Source organism: Falco rusticolus, chromosome 2, assembly GCF_015220075.1.
Source record: "Falco rusticolus isolate bFalRus1 chromosome 2, bFalRus1.pri, whole genome shotgun sequence".
NCBI classification, from domain to species: domain Eukaryota; kingdom Metazoa; phylum Chordata; class Aves; order Falconiformes; family Falconidae; genus Falco; species Falco rusticolus.
Window position 1 is genome coordinate 3891384 of NC_051188.1, and position 21576 is coordinate 3912959.

General features: G+C 50.4%; 1 protein-coding gene across 1 annotated transcript in view; it reads left to right on the top strand.

Annotated features, from left to right (window-relative positions):
• CAPN5 (calpain 5) overlaps positions 1-21576 on the top strand; it is a 57765-nt gene that overhangs the window by 3619 nt on the left and 32570 nt on the right. Inside the window, exon 2 of the mRNA XM_037377030.1 lies at positions 12666-12842. Within this exon, the coding sequence (XP_037232927.1) occupies positions 12681-12842 (162 nt within the window). The 5' untranslated portion in view covers positions 12666-12680. The remainder of the gene's footprint in view (positions 1-12665; positions 12843-21576) is intronic.

Consider the following 21576-nt stretch of genomic DNA (forward strand, 5'->3'; position numbering starts at 1 on the left):
AAGAGATTTAGATAGCGTTTGTGCTGGAGTATGGTGATATTAAGAATGGCTGCATCCTCAAAATCTGCTCATACTTTGCTTTCATTACTGGCTAATTTTGGGCCGGTCCAGGGGTGCTAAGACCCCTCTCCTGATGCTTACTCCAAGCAAGGCAGCAGCAGGTTAATACAGGGAGAATGAGAAGGATACAGCTGTGCCTTGAAGGCTGGGGGATCAGGCACTCTCTCTCCTCCTCCCTAGTAGTCAGAAGTGTCAACTCCTTTCTCTGCAGATGTCCAGAAGTGAAGCCACTTCCATACTTGCAGGAGGGTTTCAGCCCCCAGAGAGGCGTCCGTGGTCCTTTGCTCATGCTGCGGTGTCATTTGGCACGCTTGGGTACCGTTTATTTGCTGATGTCTTCATGCCTTTGCCTGCTCTTCTGAGCTGCTTGTGGAGCACAAAGGCTCAGCGATGGGCTTGCACTGACCTGCTTCGGGCCAGGCGCTGCTCCTCCATCTCCTGGCCCCGCAGGCAGAGTCACGGATGGGGAATGAGGTGCAGTGATTACTCTGGCTCTGCACACTTCCAGTTGATTACCCAGGGAGAAAGGGCCAGGCTCTGGGCGCTGCAGAAAATGGACGCAGACCCATTGGATTCATGGGGGCTGATTTTCACAACAGTCGGACATCTGTCTGGCTGCAACATTAACCCTTCCCCTGCTCTTAGCTCTCCTCTTTGCACCATGAAGCCTTTTCATCCATAGGTTATTCCTGCTAAAATTGGCTTAGACTGTAGGAGAGACCCCCGTTCTGGTGCCTCAGTATAGGCATAACTTCTTGAGGTCGTGGTGGAATAGGGATGCTTGCCATTGAGTTTTTCACCCCCTATGGGAAAAAAAATCCTTTCTGCTCCACACTCTGGGACCCAGGAGGTTTCAACAGTTTTTGCCATTCTGCACTACGCATTAGTTTTCAGCCAGTATTGCAGATCTTCATGCTTTGGGGATCCTCCTGTGCTGGAGAAATGACAGATGATACCACTGCAAAGCCATGCTGGAAGCCCACGGGGTTTGCAGCATGTAGGTCAGAGAACCAGCTCCTTTGGGCCTGATCCAGCCCTTCAGAGGGGGCTGGACTGAGCTCCTCACCCCCTGCCTGCTCGTGCATCCCTTAGGCAGCTTTCATGTGCTCTAGGAGGCATGTCCCAATTCAGTAACACTTTGATGCATTTTACCTTAAAATACTCTTCTGGCACAGAAAAGCACTCCCTGCCCCTTCGTTTGTCCTTGCGCAAAAATGACCAGACTTAGTCCTCCTGCCGTCCATCTGAGCGTTGTCTCTGCTCTCTCAAGTCCTGTGACTGCAATCGGTCATGAACGTAGGTTATGGGGAGAGCGGACTGTAAAGCATCCCAACCACCTTAACTCAGCCCCACGCTGGGAGGCTGGCAACCTTAGTGGGAAGCTCTGAAATGGTATACGGGAGAGAGCTTCTTCTCCCCACCCTGCAGGGACCTCCTTAGCTGATCGGGCAGATTGTCTCCTTGGCTGGCTGCGGCTGACCCTCAGATGAGGGAGGCTGTAGCCCCGGTTTATTCCTTTAAGGTTTATCCTCTAATCTGGCTGTAACTAACCAAACAGGACTGTGGCAGCCCAGGGCAGGGCTATGCGTTTACCACCAGTGAAAGGGACACGTAATACTCTCTATGGAGTTACAACATGACAGACAGCAGGTCTCTGATCACTGGGTGAAAAGGGTAAGGGCTCTGCTCCTGACTGGCCTTCCCTTAAACCAGGATGCTTTTTCCCCACTGTGTTTTTGTTGTTGCTGGGTTTTTTTGGTTGTAACTCTAGATAATTCATACAATGAATTCCCCGGCTGAGAAAACGTATTGCTCTGTTGCAGTTAGCACCCTCCACTCCAGCTGACATTGCATTTCTACTTGTTTGGGGTTCCTTGGCTCCTTGGTGCGGGATGCAGGTGGCTCTGGTTGACTCCATCCCTTCTCAGCCCAGCCTGAGCTGTTCCACCGTTGCCCCCAGACCCCCCATACAGAGAAGGAAGCACCCCTGTTTGTCCCACAGGATTTCGGGTTGCTTTGTTTTATTTTGTGCAAGCCACACCCTGGTAAGCAAGAGCTGCTTACAAAGTATTTGCAGGCTTGCTGCTCAGAAAGCCTTGCAGAGCTGGTCCTACCAGTTGTCTGAGCATGCGTAAGTATTGTAAGGCTTGCTCCGGGGTGATAAAGGGACGTGATTTCTCTGCCCAGCAAAGGGAAGTCTTGCACTGGTACAAGCTGCAGCTGCAAACTCGGCTCTTGCAGAGCCAGGCCACCCGCTGCTGTGTGGGCGTTGGATGGGGCTGGTGTCTGTTGGCTGCTCGCCTGGCAAGTCTTGCCTTCGGCTGCCCGGCAGGTCTTCGTGCAGGAGCAGGAGAGCAGTGATTTGTGCCTAATGCGGGGCTGTGGCCGTGGCTGCAGTGAGTTCCTGTCCCATGAGGGGAAGCGAAACCCTTCCCCACATCAGGGTACATCTGGTACGTACCCTGTGAGTTGCTGCTGCAGTTCAGGGCTGCTGCAGCACAAGGGTATCTGAAGAGATATGGAGCAAGGACTTCCAGCAGGATGCTTGCTCTGTACCTCCATCCCAGAGCCCTGTGCCCGGCCTGTGGTCTCCTGCTTGCCATTAACTCTATGGTAGTAACATGCCCTGAGCAACCTCCTTGCAGATAAGCTGGCGCCTGCTCCAGCTTCGGGCAGAGTTTCCAGTTTCCATCAGAGCGGTGACAGACGTTATCACTGGGGTGAGAGCAGGGGTGATGGATCCAGCTGCCAGCCGTGGCAGCAGGAGTAAGCACAGCCGTGCTGGGCTCCAGCAAAGCAGGAGAGCTTCAAAAGAGCAGAAAACCTCATCGGGGAGAAATCTTTTGAGCTGGGTGGACAGCTGCTTTTTATCCTGCCTGTGTAGGGTCTCCCCTGATGCTGCTGCCTGTAATCCTGGCCTCTGGGAGATGTACCTCAGGGGCAGCCCTGGGAAGGTGAATGCCACAGGGCAGTGGATGCTCTCAGAGGAGCGGTGATTTTGGATTTTAGCCCCAAACGCGAGGTCGGAGTTGCAGTATGAGGAGCAGGGTTTTGGTCTTACTGTTCATGCTTGTGGCTTGGCGATGGGTTAGTTTGACCTGGGGAGCCTGCCTGAGGGCACAGCTCAGGATGCTAAGAAAGGGCTAGCAAAGGGCAGGGTCTTTTTCTGGGTTACCACAGGAAGGGACCCAGAAGACCATGTGGAGCCCATGGGTGCAGAGTCCTACCTTGCCCTCTGGACCACATGGAGCAGGATGACATGGGGATGCAGCACATCCTGATGGCTGATCCTGTTACAGAAGTGCTGGGAAGCAAACGCAAACAAAGGGGAGCATGACCCCCTACCCAGGTCATGTTGAGATGGTGCATGGAGACCTCTCGCACGTTCTGGAGCCTGCTGTACCTTGTGAAATGGATCAGTCTCTCCCTGAATATTTCTGCTGTGCACAGTGTCTCCACAGCAGGAGACAATCTGTCCCTACCCTAGCAAATATTGCACTGCTGTGGCCTGTCAGCCACGGTGCATAGCAGGAGCTCTTGTGGTGTTTGGTTGGCTTTGGTCATCCAGCTGTAGGTCATGGACCAGATGTGTCTCACAGGAGGTATCCATCCAGCCTCCCGCTACTTGACAGGGAAGATGCTTGGTAGGGAGATGAAGCTGAATGGAGGTAAGCTGCGGTGCTCAGCATCGTGACCTGTACCCGTCTCCCTGGGGGAGGGAAGTGGCATCTAGTCCCTCCTGGTGAAAGGCTGCAGCCTTTCAGCTCCGAGGGCAGCGTGGCAAACTCTTGCCTCTATGTTAGAGAAGAGCAGCACTGCTGAAATAAAGGAATAAGGGGGCAAAAGTTGACTGGGAGGTTGGGGTTGTTACAGCATCCAAGGCAGAAACACAACTTGGAGAGTTCAAACGGAGACATTGGGATCTTACGTTCAGACCTTTCAGCTTGCAAGAGCTGTGTGGCTCCAGTAACGAAGATTTCTAATAAACCCCACACATTTGAGGTGATCCAGTTGACCTGAGAGAGGCTTCCCTCTTCAAAACACTTAACAAATTGAGTTGCCACAAGCCTTTAAATACCACTTTTGTACTCGCAGTGCTGTGGAGGAGTCACAGAAAGGAAAACTTATTAAAGGCAGGGAGGGAAAAGGAGGTAAATTAAAAAAATGGCTGATCTTGCTGGCACATCCTGAAGGTTCTGCAGACAAGGAGAATGCTCTTCTGAAGTCAGGCAGTACCTAGGTGTGGTCTGGATATTTGCTGTTGTGGCTATGGGATTTATAGGACGTGGGGCTCAGGAAAGGGCTGGCAAGGGGGTTATGAGCCTCTCAAAGGGGAAAACTGAAAACGGAGGACCCAAGCAGGCGGCAGGCAAGGAGCAGAGTGCCTCGGTGCTTTTATTCAGGTCTAGATCATGCAAAGAGGAAATACTAAAACTGTTTATTAGCCAAAGCTGGGAGATGTTGTTTTGGCAGAGGTTTGAGTCCTGACTTGGGTCCAGGAGCTGGAGGGTTGGGACAAAGCCAATCCTCTGTGGGGTGTGGAGCCCATCATCAGAAGCAGTGGGGAGCGAGGAGCCCTCGCTGGCTGAAATTGCAGGTGATGGTTGAATCCTGCTTGGTTTGAAGTGGAGCAGGTCAAGGGACACATTTCTGGTATGGCCAGGAGTCTCTCAGGAGGACACCTGAAGGACTTGGTTGTACCTCCAGGCCTCCAAGAGGACAGTTTTGGGCTCTGCCTGCAGCCAAGGGGTGAAGGTGAGGGAGAGAGAAGAAACCCGTAGCCCTGGGGAAGGTGTTGGTGTTATGACGTGGTCTGGGCTGAAACTGCAGCAGGGATGCTTAGGATCAGCCAGAAGGACAAATAGCACAGCTTGTCTGGGAGGGATGATCTTGTAGGATCCAGCTGCCTTGATTCTGTCTTTTGCAGAGTAGCTGCAGCCCTGTTATCTCTTCTGCTCCTCAGGCATGCGTCTCTGCATCTTTTGAAGTTCAATTGCTTTAATTATCCTAGAGGCTGCAGAAGCTATGGAAGGCAGAGCATTTGTGTGGAGACGTGCTGCATTTTATCTGTGCTAACGATGAGTTCTCTGAATGAATTTTCCGGTTACCCAAATCCCTTAGTTAAGCACCTCTGTGACCCATAATGCTCAAGAAGAAGGCTCTCTAGGCTACCTCAAGTGGTGCCCTGTGCTGCTTCTGTCCTTCCCTCTAGCCATACCACAAAGGTACAGGTCTGTCTTTAGACCATAATTTTTTTGCCCAGCTGGCAAGAAAAACAGCACAAGTGTATTGACGTGGTGCAGGGCTTCCAGTGGAGTCAGTGTGACCAGATTTAAAAGAAGCTGGTCCAGACATTCAATTAGAAGTCCTGAATAAATAATAGAAATACATGTTCAGTCCACTCCTGCAAAGATAGCATCCTTTGGGTTTGTTTTTTTGGTTGGGTTTTTTTTTTTTTTTTTTTTTTTTTTACCAACGGTGATCAAAATGGATGCTGAGAAGGGCTCAGCACTCCTGTAACCTCATGGGGTGGGTGGTCTGTGTTCAAAGCAGTGCATGTGTGGGGTGACAGCCCTCTTGGAATAAGCAAGGTCCATGTGGCTGGACGACCATAGATGGAGGTGGCTCAGTTCTGCATGTGTGACTGCTCTTCCTGGGCTGTGTTTCTCCAGTGCCTGAAAACCTGCTCTGTGTGAGCAATGCCATGTTTGAACCTAGACCTTACTACGTGAGTCCAGCCCCACATCCCTGTGCTACTCCATCCTGGTTTGAGCTGCTGTATATAAAGCTGGGGGAGCCCTGGAGAAGGTTCCTGCCACCAGGAAGGGTTGTTTGGGGAAGCCTCAGGGCTGCTGAGGAGCTCAGGAGTGCTTTGTTGTTGCTGGTGCTCTGTGTTGCTCCTGGCAATTATTAACCAGGGTCAAGGTCTGAGTGCTGGGCCACGGAAGGGTTAGCAAAGCAGAGCAGTGCATTTCTCCAGGGGCTGGGCGTAGGCAAAGCCCATTAATTTGCCTTTTGGTGCCTGTCCTTCAACCTCTGCTGATCTACAAGGGTTTTTAACTCTGCTGTGGTCTGGAGAACAAGCCTATTGTAACATGTGCTTGCCATGGTAAAGCTGGCCCAGGGCTTGAACAGCACCTGGGGCTGTGCTGGGGGATACTCAAAACTGAGCTTTTACGTTTTCCCCAAAGCATGAGTGGGTTGGGATGAACTGGACCCAGAGTGGTGAATATCTTCAGCTCCCCTCTGCATGCCTCAGCCAATCCTGGCTGCTTGGTGACATGTTCTAGCCTTCCTCTTCCCCCAGTTTGTAGGTCTGTCCTTCTGCCATCTTCTTCTGCTGTTCTTCCACCCCTGTCCCTGCTAGTCCTGTGTCTCTCCAGCCTCCTGCTTTTCCCAGCCTGATTGGGAATGCTGCCACCAGCTTTGCTTTGAGCTTGTTACTCCTGCCTGTGCCAGGATGCCTTCAAACATATGTCCTGGTCCCATCTGACCTTAACGTCTGTGCTGAGCAGAAGGGCCAGTCTGGCTGGTGCCACAAACACATCTTGTGTGCAATGCTCTTGCCAGGCAGTGCTTGCCACCAGCACAGGGTTATTAGGGTGTTTACGGTTCAGGGCTGCCCTTTCTTCCTGCAGCTCCAACAGCGACTGTTTGCAAATGGTGACTCATACCTGCAAGGAACGAGGAACTCCTGATGCCAAAGGTGTCCCCAGTGTGAGTTATCCAAGCAAAAGGGAACTCCTGGCCATCACACCCAGCTGGTTCCTTGATTCCCAGACCCCCAGACTCCCATTAACCCTGGCCTTCCCAGGAAAAAACATACACAAAGGCTGCACATATCCAAGCCCTCTTGCTGGCTCTGTCTCCCTGCGCTGTCTTCTTGCCATTAAGCAACAAGGGAGCAATGTTCTGGAGGGAGAAAACCAGAGGAAATAAAGGCAGCATGATAAAAATCACCGTGCATTACTGGAAACAGCCTCCAAATCTGACATACTCTCTGTGGCCGATTTTGTGCGGATGTGGCCAGCCAGGCTTGCCTTGGTGATACGGAGTCACATGCACTAATTCTCTGCTAGGATGAGCGACCCTGGCTCCTTCCCTGGCAGTGCTGCAAATGCATTTTAAATGAAAGACTACTTTTTTCCTGAGTTTTTTGCAGTAATAGCCAGCTGCTAGACAGTAACTTCCTCTTTATGTCTCTGAGTGCTTTGCAGGAGGGACCAGCATCCCTGCAGATGGAGGATGATGCTTTTTCCCACTCCACAGAGGAGGAGATGTCATCAGGGAGCATTTGCTGTACTTAGCCACTTTTGCAGAAAGCTTATCGATACAGCAAGTTTACCCAGAACAAACAGCCTCTAACCACATCAAGGATTTTTTTGAGACTAAATCCACTATGCTGAGTTTCTGAGGGGGAGCGGCTGGTCCTCATGTACATGCGTGCAAGATTAACCCTCTGGCTAAACAGTGCTGTGTTCTGGTGTCCGGATTCGGATCCCACCTGTGCTGCAGTAAATTACTGACAAAAGTCAGAACTTGATATAAATATAATTAAGAGTAAAAATGGTTGTTCCACCTTTAGCCTAGTGGAGTTTTTAGCTCTTAGAGGAGAACAGGGATACCACCGGATGAAGGGAAGAGATAAAGCACAGAAAGGCTCATTCTGTTTTCTGTTCTTCAGCAGTTTTGTTTCAGCAAGTAACCACTGTAAATGCTCGTTAATTTGCATTTTGGCTAAAGCAGCTGCTCTGGAAAGATGCCCAACTCTGCTCAGAAACATCTGGAGGTGAACTACCTATAAATTCCCATAGGAATTAGCTCCCCTGGTTAACCGCAGTCAATTTAAGAAGAAATAATGTCTTTTTTTCTAATTTTCGTCAGTGTAGCTTCACCTCCCAGTCCTTCTGGACATTCCTAATGCAGGATGCTATGCGGTGCGGCTGGCTCTGGGCCATGGCACTCCAACTCCAAGCCAAAACTACGGTAGATGTACAGCTGGGAGTGGGAAAGGGCTTTGGGGATGCAGCTCAGACCTGCTGTAGACCATGTGCTGCCAGTCCTGATAGCCTTTCAATGGGACTGTCACTTTTTAGCCTGTGACTTGGGGCTTTTTTGTTCATAGACATGTTGGGTGTGGAGGGCTTATCTTGTGTTCAGTGTAGAGAGTGATTCATGGTTCAACTGCATCTTCCCTGGTTTCTGGAGAAAAGGCATGTGAAGCTGTCCTTGTGTCAGCAGCATCTCCCACTGCTGAGCTGGACTTTTGTGTTAGCAGGTGGAAGGTCAACCCCGGTGTTGTCCTGTGTCTGTCAACAGAAACACCCAAGGAGACTGGAAAAAAAATTAAATAACATTTTTAGGAAGAGCCTGGCTGCTCTGAACACCCTGCTATTGGGCTGCAGTGTTGTAGGTTGCCCCTACCAGGTTGCACCTGGTTGCAGACTGGGCAACAACATGCCTGGTTCCTGCTTCATCTTCTTGGCTGATGCTATGCCTTTACAATGTGATATCAAACATATCTCGTGTTTAATGAGAACAGAGCTGGAGAACACGGGCCAGCAGATCCTGTCCTCTAAGGACAAAGTGTTTTGTCTGACCTAGAGGCAGACAACTGCAGAATCTCCAAGCAAGGAGCCCTTTGCTCCTGGACGGGGTGCAGCCTTGAGATAAAGCAAGTGTGGTTAGCCTGTGACAGCTAGCTGTGTGGTACAGGAGCCTCTGAGCTGGAAGGGAAGGAGAGTAAGCAGTTTGTGGGGGAGGAAGGAAGAGCTTTTCAGCAAGTACCTGGTCCTGGCCAATGCAAGTGCTTTCAAACCTTCTCCCCCATTGCAGTGCTCAGAGCCCTGATCGTTACCAGCTGGCAGGAGCTGGAATGCCTGGATGATGCTGGAGGTGAAAAGGGCCAGTGTGCAACACCCCTGAGTCATAAGTCTGGCTCAGTCCTCCAACAAAATAGTTTCCTGTTTAACTCCTTCAGGGTTGGACTGAAGTTGGGCTCAGGCCACTGTTTCCACAAATTTGGCTATGCTAAGAGTTGTGAGTGCAGATTCCCCTCCCTGCTCACACACAAACACACTCATGTGCAAGTGTAGGGTTGTTAATTTGGACCAGGCATGAAAATGCCCAGTTCTTGTGCTCCTGGAGCATCCTAGCTCAGTGCAAGAAGGCAAAGAGTAATTAGACAGCCCTTAAGCATTTTAATGTGGCAGATCTGAAGTTCAGCCTGGTCAGGATGAAATTAGAGTAATGGACTTTAATACTGCCCTAAGAACATATCCCCTATCCCTTTGTTTTAATTATTTTTCAAGTTTGTTCATTTTTTTAAATTATTCTGAACAGTATCGTTTCTTGCTCTGCATGACATTTCCTTTGTAGCTCAAACCCATCTCTGCCCTCTCATGTGAGAGCAGCCCCGCAGCAAGGACAGATGGCTGTCTAGGTGACAGTCACTGTGGGTTGGGACAGGAGGGCAAGGCCCTTTTCTCCCAGGTAAATTTGGGCAGCAGAAAGGCTGGAGCACCTCGGTCAAGAGCACCGCGGTCCTGGAGCACCTCGGTCAAGAGCACCGCGGTCCTGTTCTCATAGGGATGGACATTGCTCAGGGTGTCTCATGGAAGTCAGAGTTGCAAGGGTCATTGGAAAATACAGCTCCAAGCTGTCATTGCAGAGCTGCCTGGGGAGGAGCAGTAATTTTATGAATGAGCAGCCAGTACCAGCACTCAGCCACTGGACAGACTGTGGAGCAGCGTCCAGCATCTCCTGTGTCAAACCCATAACTCCTGCCTTAACTCAAGCGTGGCTTTTCAAAAGGCACCACACCTCCCTCCTGTCCTTTCCAGGCTCCCTTTCTATATCTCTCTGGTTCTGTCTGCACACCCTCCCATGGAAATGTCCTTGTCCATCTGTCAACCCAGCTCATGCAACAGTCCAAGCATCTCTGCTTGGACTCAGCATCCTGCATCTCAGTCCAAAGCAGCATCCTTCTCTCTCAGCCTGTTGTATTCATGCAGCTGGCAACCATCCCGTCCCAGCACTGCCACTTTGCATGTGTCTCTTAGCAGTGAGTGCTGAAACTGCGAAAGTCCTGCCTGATTGTCACTCAAAAGGAGCTCATTCACTGTTAAGACGTCCCCGTGACCTCCCTGGGGACTTCTCCCCGTCCTTCACCCTCTTCCTCAGCTGGAGGTCCAGAGGTTAGCTCCTTCCCTGACGCTTTTAGCAGGGTGGGTGCATGTTTTGGCTAGTGGGTGCATTCCCTGACTGCTCAATGAGGCTGTCTGCTGTTCTACAAGGAGTAAATCTGGTGTATTATTTAGATTTTTATATTGGGCCGTTTATTTTTAAGGCTTTTCTGAGGGCACGTGATGCACTTGGGCTTCTTTGTGGCATCTGGAAACTGGTCCTGATGCCAAGGAGAAAATCCTGTGAGCATTGCTATAAGCCCTGTATACAACAGCACTTCAATGCATTGCTGAGCTGCCTGCAAAGGCTGCTGCATGAATTAAAACTTCTGTAACTGGCCTTACGCAGGCAAGGTCCTAACCTTGGTTTCCAAATAGAGCTGAAGGCACAGCTGCTCTCCCTGTCTTTGACCTGCAAGCTAAGACATTATAAACTCTAAAATCTCAGATCAGCAATTCTGGAGGATCATCACTAAATGCTCCCTATGTTCTTCCTCCACAGCAGGGACGTGGGAGTAGAGAGACACTGGGGTAGCTGGGTTGTTGGCCATCCAGTGCCAACGGTCTCCTCATGGGAGATGCAGCTACCTGTTGCCCCTATCCATCCTATGCAGTCCACCCAGGGTGGTGCCTCTTTTGCAGTTCAGACCATGTTTAATTGAAGCCTAATTGCCCCTTCATGCAGTTTTTGCAGTTGCTGTATCTCAGGGCACAGGGCCAGGACACACCAAGCGATTTGGAGAAAGGTGGCTGGCTGGCACAAAGCACCCCCCAGGCTGCTTCGGCGGCAGGGACCTGTGGAGCAGCCAACAAGGGGGTTATTTTGGATTCACTTAAGCTCTGAATGATGAACGCTTGTGCTGCTAATCAGGTGATAAATACTGACTAATACAACTAAAACTTATCCTTTGCTCTTCTGCTTTGCAGAAGTGAAGTGTTTTCCTCTCTTCCAGATGAGAGGAGACTGGCTGGGTGAGTGATGCTCTTGGAGGATTACTCTGATCAGCACAGACATTCATTTAGCACTCAAACACCTACTTTCCTTCAGTTAATCCTAGTGGTTCATTAACAAGGGATGTGACACTGTTCCTAAATTGATGCTCAACTATAAGTGATCATATAATCCCTTGGATTTTAGATGTTTACAGATTAGGTGCTTCCTATTAGCCTTTATTGCATCTTTCTTGTCCCACCACTTGTGATAATACCACAATAAGCATATGGTTTCTGTATGTTTCATAGCGAGCAGTTAGAGGTCAGTTTGCTGGATGCATCTGCCTGCTGGATGGGTCACCCATCATTTTACTATGGATGGTGCTGGAGACCATAGTTGGGATTATGTGGCACACAAACCCCCATTTCTTTAGGAAACCAGCCTATATGTTTTCAGACCAGAGTCACTAATGATCAACATTTTAAAAAGGACATCCTGTTTTGGGGAGAGAGAAGGATAGTACGTAGCTGTTATAAATAAATACAGAGAAACCGTAGGGAAGGAGCTTTGGAAGGTCTGTGATTTAGTAGAGGGGAACAAGGTAAAGCACCCCCTTTCCTTCTGCCTGTTGTGGGGGACAAGGAGGTGCAGCCTGCAGGGTGAAGGGATGAGGACCTGAGCAAAGGGGTTGGTACGTGACTGAACGGCAGGGGTGATGGAGCAGTGGTGAAGAGCAGGGGGGCATTTGGGCAACGGTTTCCTGCTGTCTTCTGGATTGCTAAATTCACATCTCTGCCCTGGAAGCTAGGCGCTTGTCAAGACAGAATAATTAATCTAGAAGCACATGGTGCTCTGCCAGGAGGCCTTTTTTTAATTAAAAACAGATATAAAAAAGTCTACTGAGAAACTGGCATCTCTGATGAAACCATGAAATGTATGTCCATGATTCAAGGCTGCACAGTGGGGGTGCTCTGGGTAGGGCTCAGCCCCCATAAAACCTCTGCACACCCATCTTGCAGAGCATGTTTTCTCCTTTGCTTCAGAGGGCTGTGCTTTTCCCAAATGAGTTACAAATTCACTAAGAGGCAGGACACCAGCTATCATCTCCTACTGTGCCTGTTTTGGTGGCATTTGGCCACCTTAAGGGGTAAATGGGAGTCCATCGTCCAGGGGATCAGCAAGGTACACTTGGGCTTAAGGGAGTCATCTGTCCCTCCTCACTTGGATGCAGAATTTTACCTGCTTGTTTAAATTGGTGATGAAGCACACTCATACCTCCTGGAGTGAGCCAGAGGTGCTTCATGGGACTGTAAATGTGTGGTCTAGGGGTGTAGGTCAGCCAGATCTGGGGAAGGGTGGAGACAGAGGATGGGTGGTTATCTCCAGTCATGATGTCTTGGTCTCACCACTTGGGTGCTGCAAAGGAGGACTGAGTGTCCCTGGCCGGACCCTGCCCCATCTCACTCCTGCTCTGTCTGTCCTCCCAGGGCCGGTGGGGAAAGATGTTTTCCTCAGTGAAGCCATATGAGAACCAGCGCTACGCCTCCCTGAAGAAGGCATGCCAGCGGCGGAAGCAGCTCTTTGAGGACCCGCTTTTCCCTGCCAATGATGACTCGCTCTTCTACAAGTCAAGGATCCAGGGAATTCAGTGGAAGCGCCCAAAAGTAAGTGCACTCATCCCCTTGCCCCTCAGCACTGCTTTCCACCATCTCTGCTCTCAGGCATCCCCGAAAATACACAGTGCATCCTTTACCAAGGGTCCCAAGCCTCAGCCAACATCTCCTCTCCATCCCCAGCAGGGTTTATTTGCCTAGACGTGGTATTGTGAGCCTCTGGGATTCCAGGGAGCCCTGCTGCACCCAGGTCCAGGCTCTTCTACTGCCAGGGAGGACCAAGTGCAAAGGAGGCTTCACTGTGACTTGGTTTCCTCATGCATAACCCAGAGAGATGGTTTGCAGCCAGGTTGGTCTGGTTAAGCCTGGTGGGTCCAGCAGGGCAAACTTATCTCTGAATACTCTTGGTGGTCCATTTGGGAAGTGAAAAGAAGATAAGCTTTGGGTAGGTGAGGTGGTTTTGGGGTCTTTGGGAGGTGAGTGGTCTAACCCATCCTTCCTCTCCTGCACAAAACCTGCATTCTCTGCATGTCCTCTGCAAAAAACACTCTGCACGTCCTCCATACAGCAGTGTGTCATGGAGGCAGGTTGTGGGAGGTTGAGGGTAATGCTGCCTGTCCCCCTTCTGCTGTCCTCAGTGCCAGCCCAAATGATGCATGTCAGGGTCTGGGGGCACTATGGGGAATTTGTGTGTCCTGGTATGGCCAGCTGCTTGGGGTTAACCATGAACCCGCTTCTCTGACTGCCATGAAATACAAGGAGTCCCAGGGAGCAACGATCATTGTGGCTGGGGAGAGGCAGTATCACAGCATCTAACACACCTGGGTTTCCTTCCTTGCCTGTGGGTAGAAGCAATCCTCTCTGCCCAGCCCATGCTGTTTTGCATGCAGCTTGGTGGCATTTCAGCATGGTGGGGTCGCCTGAGCTGCCTTTGTCATCTTCAGCTACGCTGGCAGCCCAGAAAATCAGCTGGCCTTTTGCAAGACAGTGCTGCGTCTGTCTGAGTGAGGGCAGTCTGGAGGGGTGGACAAAAAGGCTTTGTGTGAAGGGAGGGATGGAGCTGAACTGACTCTTTCTGTGTGGCAGGAGGGGTTGAGCCCCCCAGCATCTTACCAGGCTCCTCGTGGGAGGAGGTCTGGCTTCTCTCTGCTCTGCCTTGCGCTTTTCCACACCAGCTCTGCCTGGACACACAGGGTTTGTGCAAAGCTCTGTGTGTGTTTTAGTTTATTCTCCTTGTCTTCTGGAGTGGAAAGATGCTCTGTGCACAGCTGCCTTCTGAAGACAAGACCCACCATGGTGTGGTCTTGTTGTGGGGGACAAGGTGAACACACCTTGCGCATCCCATTTATACAGCAGATAGGTGATGCCTGAGACTTTCTAAACAACTTTCTCTGGGACTAAAAGATAGGGAGGTATTTGACACCCCCTTGCTGATTTCCATTCAGAGACATGCACATTAATTCAGCCCCATGTCTAATGACAGAGGACTGGATCCAGTTGTAGAGGGACAAAGTTTGCCTGTCCTCTGCTGAGCATCTGTGTCTCAGAGCTTTTCTCCATCCGCTTTGGCTTTCAGCTCACTTACAGCCCTCGATGTTCAGGCATGTAGCATCCACACTTGCTTAGGAAGACATGAGGTCAGCCAGCAAGGTACCATCCACTTGCTGCCTTGCTGTGGTGAGCATGAGATCTTTCTAAGAAAGCTTTCTGGGCCTTCTGGTCTTCACCTGCAAGGTGGCACCCTCATGTAGTCCAAGGCCGTCCCTGCTGAAGCACGGTGTGAATTCAAGCCCTTTGCAACCAGCCAGCTCTGCAGTTTCATAGAATCATAGAATAGTTTGGGTTGGAAGGAGCCTTCGAAGATAAAGCAATTAGCAGAGGATGGTTGAACTGGGGCTCTTTCTGGCATGGGCTGGCAGCGGGAATGGGTGCTGGAAGCGGGTCCCACATGCAAGCAAGGTCCTGTATGCTTAACTAGACATGGAGATGGCCCCTCTATTGCTGCTTCTGTACCAGAGGAAGGGAACTTTGCTAGCAATTTTGGCATTAGGAGTCTGTGCAGAGCAATAGCAGACTCCTTGATCGTTTGATCAGACCTGTCTAGCTGCCTTGACCACAAAATCACCATAAAACAAGAAGTTGAGCTCACATCTGCCCTGGGTACTGCTGAAGTTTACAGAAGCTTCTTTCTCTAAAGGCTTTGCCCAGGTTCTTTCTTTCAGTTGTTCCTTTTGGTAAAAGTGACCGAATTTCAGAGGGAGAATGGCTTTGTGCCAGCCAGCTGATGCAAAGTGACGTTTTAGTTGCTGGACCCAATTCCTACCAATTCTCTGAGGGGAAAAGCCCAGAAAAAGGTCCCAGCATCTTCTGCAAGAAAGCAAATGCGGTGCACCTGGGTGTTAGGGATCTTGATATATATCTCACCATTTTGCTGTCAGCAAGAGAGCTGGGAAACACCACCGGCTTCTCCAATTCAATACAGTATTTAGTAGGGTCCACGAAGTTCAAACCAACTGCTCTGCCTGTGTGGTAATTGCACAGTACAGTTATTAAGCCACACGGAGTCCCTGCAGCATCCTCTTTCTATTACAACCAGCAAATCTTCCCTTAGGCAATCATATTTCATTCTTGTTTAGAAAAAACAGATAGGGTGATAATCCTGACTTCTGATATGTGCTGGTTTGGGGACTTCCCGACCCAGAAATGGAGTCTGCCAGTCTCATGGATGCTGTCTGCAGGGAGGGGATGGCATGTACACACCTCTGTTATCTCTCAGGGTGGCCATGGTTTGCTTTGGAGAGTTTCAGCTGAAACCGCGTGATAAAACGTAAGAGCTCGCCATGCTTTGCGGTGAGAGCAGAGTGGGTGGAGAGTGGAAATAAAAGCTGTCAGCTATTAAAAACAAGTGTTTGCTTTCTCAGAAAGATTGTCATGTGATCTAGTGAGATCTGGAGAGAAGTGATACGTAGGAGCTACGTTTTTCAGACAAAGCACTTGCATGTGAAAAGTAACTGTAGTGAACTCGCTGGTGTGCTGGGAATGAGCTTTGGCAGGAGCGGGATCTCATTCCCACCTATTTTACATGGTACTAGTACAGGTCTAAAGAGCCCATCCCTCACCTGTGCATCCCTTCCTTCCCCACCAGGACCTGTCCTCATCCTTTCTGCTCCTCCACGCGCTCCCAAAGCCTAAGCCTAAGGCTGCTATGGAAAAAAAATAAAAAAAATAAAATCTCTGCAGTGTGCTCCCTCTTGCTTGAGGTTTCTCTGGGCGGGAAGGAAAAGGGGAGGCTGAAGGGCTTTGCTGGAACAGCTCATGAATAACCCTTCCCAGGTCACTCTGTTTTGCTTCAGCTTCCTCCTGCATCTGGCGCTGCAGCCTTTCCTGGAATGGGCTCGGCCTTTATTCTTTCCAGCGGCGTGTCCTCCCTCCCTCCCTTCCTCCCTGCTTCCCCCTGGCCTGGAGCCCTGCTCTGGGTGCCAGACCTTTGCAGAGGGAGCAGCTGTTCCAGCCCTCTGGTCCGGCCTCCGAATGTCTCCGTGATGCAGCAGGACGAAGCCAGAAAGCTAATTGCTGGAGTGTTTCGGAGGGAGGGAAGCCGTAGCATCAGCCCAAGCTGGGGAGCGGGTCCCAAAGAATGTTGTTTCACTGCATCCACTTACAAATTAGCCTGGCTGCTCACTGCTGAGCCAAAGCAGATTTCGGAGCTGGCTAGGGCAGAGCTGCTAGGGCAGCATCAGCGTCTCTTTCTGGCAGCAGCACTTGGCTATTGCATTAGAAATTAAACCTAGCTTTTTGGGCTAAGCCCAAATCCCAGCACCTTGCTTGAAATTCCTTTCCCTTGCGCTCTGCCTGTTACCGTATGAAGGAGAGGGCGGTCTCTGTATTCAGGCAAGTAGTACCTCCCATAGAGAAAGTCTTAGCCTGATCCTCAAGCTCTGGGTTTTGCCCTCCCAGTTTGAGACAGGTGCAGCTGGTAGTGCAGCACGGGGGCAGGAGTTTTATTCTGTGCACTGGGTGCGCTGGTCTGGGCTTTTTTGGGAGCTAGGTGAATGGGGAGGGGAAGGGGATGGATGAGGTGCAGGCTGGGTGGCAGAGATAAGGGGAGATCTGGGGCACCCAGCTGTGTCTGCTCATCCCCTGGGGAAAAACCAGTGATGGTTGAGGGTGGAATTGGCTAATCTACTCTGTGAGGAGTGTTCATCTCTTCTAATCATCACAGTTCCAGACTCTCTTCTTGGGTACAGACTGCTTCCAGTGACACCATGGGGTTGGTACAGGGTTAAATTTGGGTCGTTAGTAACCCTGGGCTTTAGCCAAGACTTGTTTTCTCTCTGCAGCAAGGTGGGCCACACAGTTCAGGTTCAGTCCACCAAGCAATGACCTGCTACTGAGATGGGTCACTAGCCAGGACAAATTTGGGCATCACTATGCTCCTGTGGGAAGCAAGTGATGTCTGGGGGAGACTTACACTGTGCACAGATGTGATGCTGAACCACCCAAACTGCATGCTCTGGTCCTCCCCCGCTTCCTAGGGAGACAGGTTGAGCCTGGAGAAGGCTTTTTCTTCCCTGGCCTGAGAGGCATTTCCCCGTCCACAGCAGTGTGTCACAGGACCTTGCAGAAGCACCTCGTGGTCTTCCCTGAGATGCAGAGTGGTTGGGACAAGATATCCCACAGGTGCTTGGGGGGACACCAGGTGGCAACTCAGTGCCGAGCTGCACCAAAGGTAATGTGATGAGAAGCACAAGGGCTTCCAAGCAGGCTGTAGTCACAGTGACTGGGTGGCTCAAGGTGACGTGCGGTGATGGTTGAACCTGAGCTGCACCTCTGCACTGTGAGTTCAAGCCCGGCTGGTTGCAACCACCAGAGAAATTCTCTTGGATGTAGTCTACACCTTCCCGTTTTCGGGGGGAGAGTTTTGCCTTCCAACCCTGTTTCTCAGTATTTTTATCTCTCACCAGTATTCGCTTGCAAGCACTGAGTTACCTCTGCAGGGATTGTCAAGGGAGGTTGTCACTGATTAAACAGCATAAAGGTAGATTCTTGCTAAATGGCAGTATTATATCTGGGTGAAGGCAGTGTCATTTGGAGGGGAAAGTCTGAGAGTCAGAGTAGTTTTGGGGGAGACAGAGGGGCAGCTCTTTTGGGAAGGCCTGTGGGAACCGGGAGGTCCTAGGGCAGCAGGGCCATGGCATTTGCAGCCCTACTGTGGCACCGGGGAGGGATGCTGTCTTGCACAGCCCTGGATTTTTGTTTGATTTTTTTTTCTCCCCCCCCACCCCCAGCCAGACAAGAGAAATCTTGTTTTAGAAACCAAGAAAATACCATTTTGCAGTAGCCAATTCCCTGTTGGCCTGACATATATCTAGCCTGACTTGCATATAGGGGTTTTGTCCATTATATCCATTGTCTCCTGAATTCAATGTTATTGTGTTTGGAGGATAAGGAGATATTGCAGGATGGGAGAGTGTCTCTCAGATCCCCTTTTCCTTGTGCTAGTGAGCACTTAGCTCCTTTTGCTTGCTGAGTGAGGGTTATACAATCAATCCCCGTGGGGTTTTCCTGGAAGGGGAAAGGAGTCAATGAACTAATTCACTAAAAGCAGGACCGGCACTTGCCCGCCCACAAGTTTCTGCATTAAAAGGTCTGTTCCCCAGTGTATAGCACAGGCTGGGAAGCTGGCAAAAACACAAGGGTGAAGATAATGGGGAAGACAGAGGTTAAGTTTCTTGCATTTCTTTGCTCTGAAAGCTCACTCAGAGCAGGCACACAGAGGCAATTAGAATGGTAACAGTCAGTGGGAGCAATAACCTCCTGGTGCCCCACTCTGGAGCTTCTTCTGCCAGAAATACTAACCTCTGGGCACCTGCACTCCAGGGATGCCTTTGCTCAGCTTTTTGCAGCTTTTTGGCCTGTCTCACTCAGTTTTGGTCCTGCCCAAAGGATGCCTGCGGTTGGCATTGATGCTGTGGCTCGTCTGTGCTGCTGGATGGACCAAGGAATCATCTTTTCCCAGCAGTCTGTCATCTGTCTGCGATCCATCATGGGAGTCAGAGTCCTTCCAGATCTTTGTTTCTCTCAGCTTAGGAATTTATGAGCTGCTGATCTGTTAATTTATCTGCTGTTTTCAGTAAAGCGTGGATCTGATTGCCAGTCTGGTTGCTCCTTGCCAGGAGAGGATTTGGTCACCATTTAATGCAATCTCTGAACTGACCTTGTTTTTAAGCCATTCACAGGCTCACCCCATCCCTTCCCCTCAAGGATGGAGAAGATAATTTTTGGTATTATTTATGCTTATTTTAAAAGGTGTCTCCTCTCATTACATGTGATGCTGACCTTGGCTGTGTTCTAGCAGACCTTGCTGGATCCCCCCAGGGCCACAGCCCTATGGTGCCAGGCAAACACACTCTTCCCCCTTGGCCCCAGTGAGGATGGGGGGTGATGAGCTTCCCAGCATGAGAACAGCTTACTGCAGCCTTTGGTAAGAAATTAGCCAGCCAGTCAGCTCTGTCCTTGGCATCAGAAGGACATGGCCTTAAATGCAAAAGTAACAGTAAAATCAGTGGATTAGATTCATTGCCTGCTTCCTTATGCAACTGCGTGTCAGTGTCTAGAAATTATTGTGTGGGTAATGGGAAAGAGCATAACGATAGCAGAGGGTGTTGCAGAAAGGAGCCCTGGGATTCTGCTGCCCTCTGAGCTCCGTGGGAGGGAATGGTGCAAATCCTCCCAGATTTGGCTCTGGGGTGCCGAAGGGGCACATTTCAGCCTGCGGGGCAGGTACAGAGCTAGTTATACCCTGGATCAGCCCAGGCTTTTAATCTTCGTGCAAGACTGTGAGCTCTAATATTTGAGCCCTCTGAGAGAATGGGATTTTGGGACGATTTGCCTGTGTTAAGGGCAGGCTCTGTCCTGCTGGAACAAGTGCCTTTTGCCAAAGCCCTTCAAAAGCCCCTTGCAAAGACTTGATCAGGCACAGTGCTGCTTCTTGCAGAAGGAAAATAAAACATGAGGTGCGGTAAAGCCGAGGGCTGAGTCCGGCTGCTGCGAGAAGTGGCTAAAGAAAGAAACAAACAAAAGGAAGTGTTGGTGGGGGGACGACAGCCAGAGCCACGCTGGCCCTGCAGTTGGAGCAGAAAAGGAGCCGTTTCCTTGGTCTAGTAAACTTGAAGCTAGAGGAAACTGTCGATGCGTCGGCTGATTTCTGTGTAACGAGAGGTCATGGCTTCCTTGAGTTAAGTCCTGTTGAACTAAACTTGACCTGCTTCCTCTAAGCACTATGCAGGTTTGTTTTTCCAGGAGAGGAAAATCCTCCATGATTTTGGATCACTTGCTTTAAGACCAGTCCCTGCCTCAGGATTTGCTTTTTTTTTTTTTTTTTTTTTTTGGCTTAACTTCAGCGTACACCCTTTGGATCTTGTGTGCCCACTTGCTTGCTTCTGCATTTCTGTTCCCTTTAAATGTATGGTAACCCTGTAATGCATATGTGTTTGGGGCAAAGCGTTACCTACAGCTGTAAAGAAACAGGTACAAACCCTCCCTCCATCATCTTTCCTTCTTGCCTTGCTCAGCAGAGCCTGGACTCCTGTCCAGTCCAGGAGCATCAGTGGGTTGATAGGGGCTGAATAAATGCAGCTAGCGTCTGTCTTTGTAAACACCCCAGGGCAAGGGCTTGTCCTTTCCTCGCTGCCAAACAACTTGACACTGTCTGAACTATTTGTTCGGAGCATTAAATTCTCGGAGTCGTCCCTTTTTAAGATAAAACACCAACGTTATTTGACAGTGAGTGGAATGGCACTGTTTCTCCTCTGATATATATGATTTAACACAGAGACTGTTCAACTACTCCTCCAAAGCCCTGCAAAGATTAAAAACTTGTTTATAGTGTGGACTGAAATGTGCAGTGCAGGGAAGCATGGTACGGTGGGATTTTTGTCCTATGCGAAGGCGCTTAGCCCAGTGCCATCATTTAGACCTGTGTACACTGAAATGCTGTGCAATGGGGGGATGAAGTCCTTGGGATGGTGTTGCCTGGCTTGACCGTCCTACCCGTGCTCCTGGCTATCTGTCCCCAGCCTGCATGCTGCCTCGCTGCCATGTGCAGTTGTAGGGACCTGGTGCTCAGCTCCCTGTTATGCCCCAGCCACCCCTATGGACAAGACAGTCCTGAACTGGGGCACTTGGAGAAGAGTAGGAGAATGAATAGCATCCTTGAGAAAGGACAAAGCCTTTGGGTGTCAGCGGTGCCCTGGAGCACAGCACACAGCACAAGCACTTGGTAGTTGAGCTCACCAGCACCAAGCCTGCGCAGCAGGCTGCTAACCTGCGTGATCTGTTGACCCCTTCACATCCTCATCTGGATGCTCACCTCTGTGAAAACCCACCAATAGGCCCCTTTTAGACCGTCCTTTGGCACAGAAAGCGTAGTCAAGAGCAGCACCCCAGGCTGATGCTGTTAAGGGAGTTTGCCATATGCTCTGGCTTCACCCCCACCTTTTCACCCCCGGCTTCTCAAGTGCCCTAAAGCAAATCAGTGCTTCAGCTGCTATTCCCTGTGGAGCAGGGGCAAGCTGGCACCACTTCTCTACCCATTGAGGTGGGTAGTGTCTCACTCAGGTCTTACAAGAAGAGATCAAGTCAGCAAGGGCGAGCTAAAACATCTGTCCTCTTCAGGTGATAGCTGGGGCCAGAGGAGCTGTGTTGACCAACAAGGCAGCTATCACCTGAAGGGGGAGACCTGCGTGTTCACGTAGAGATGAAACAAAGCATCCCACATCTTTGA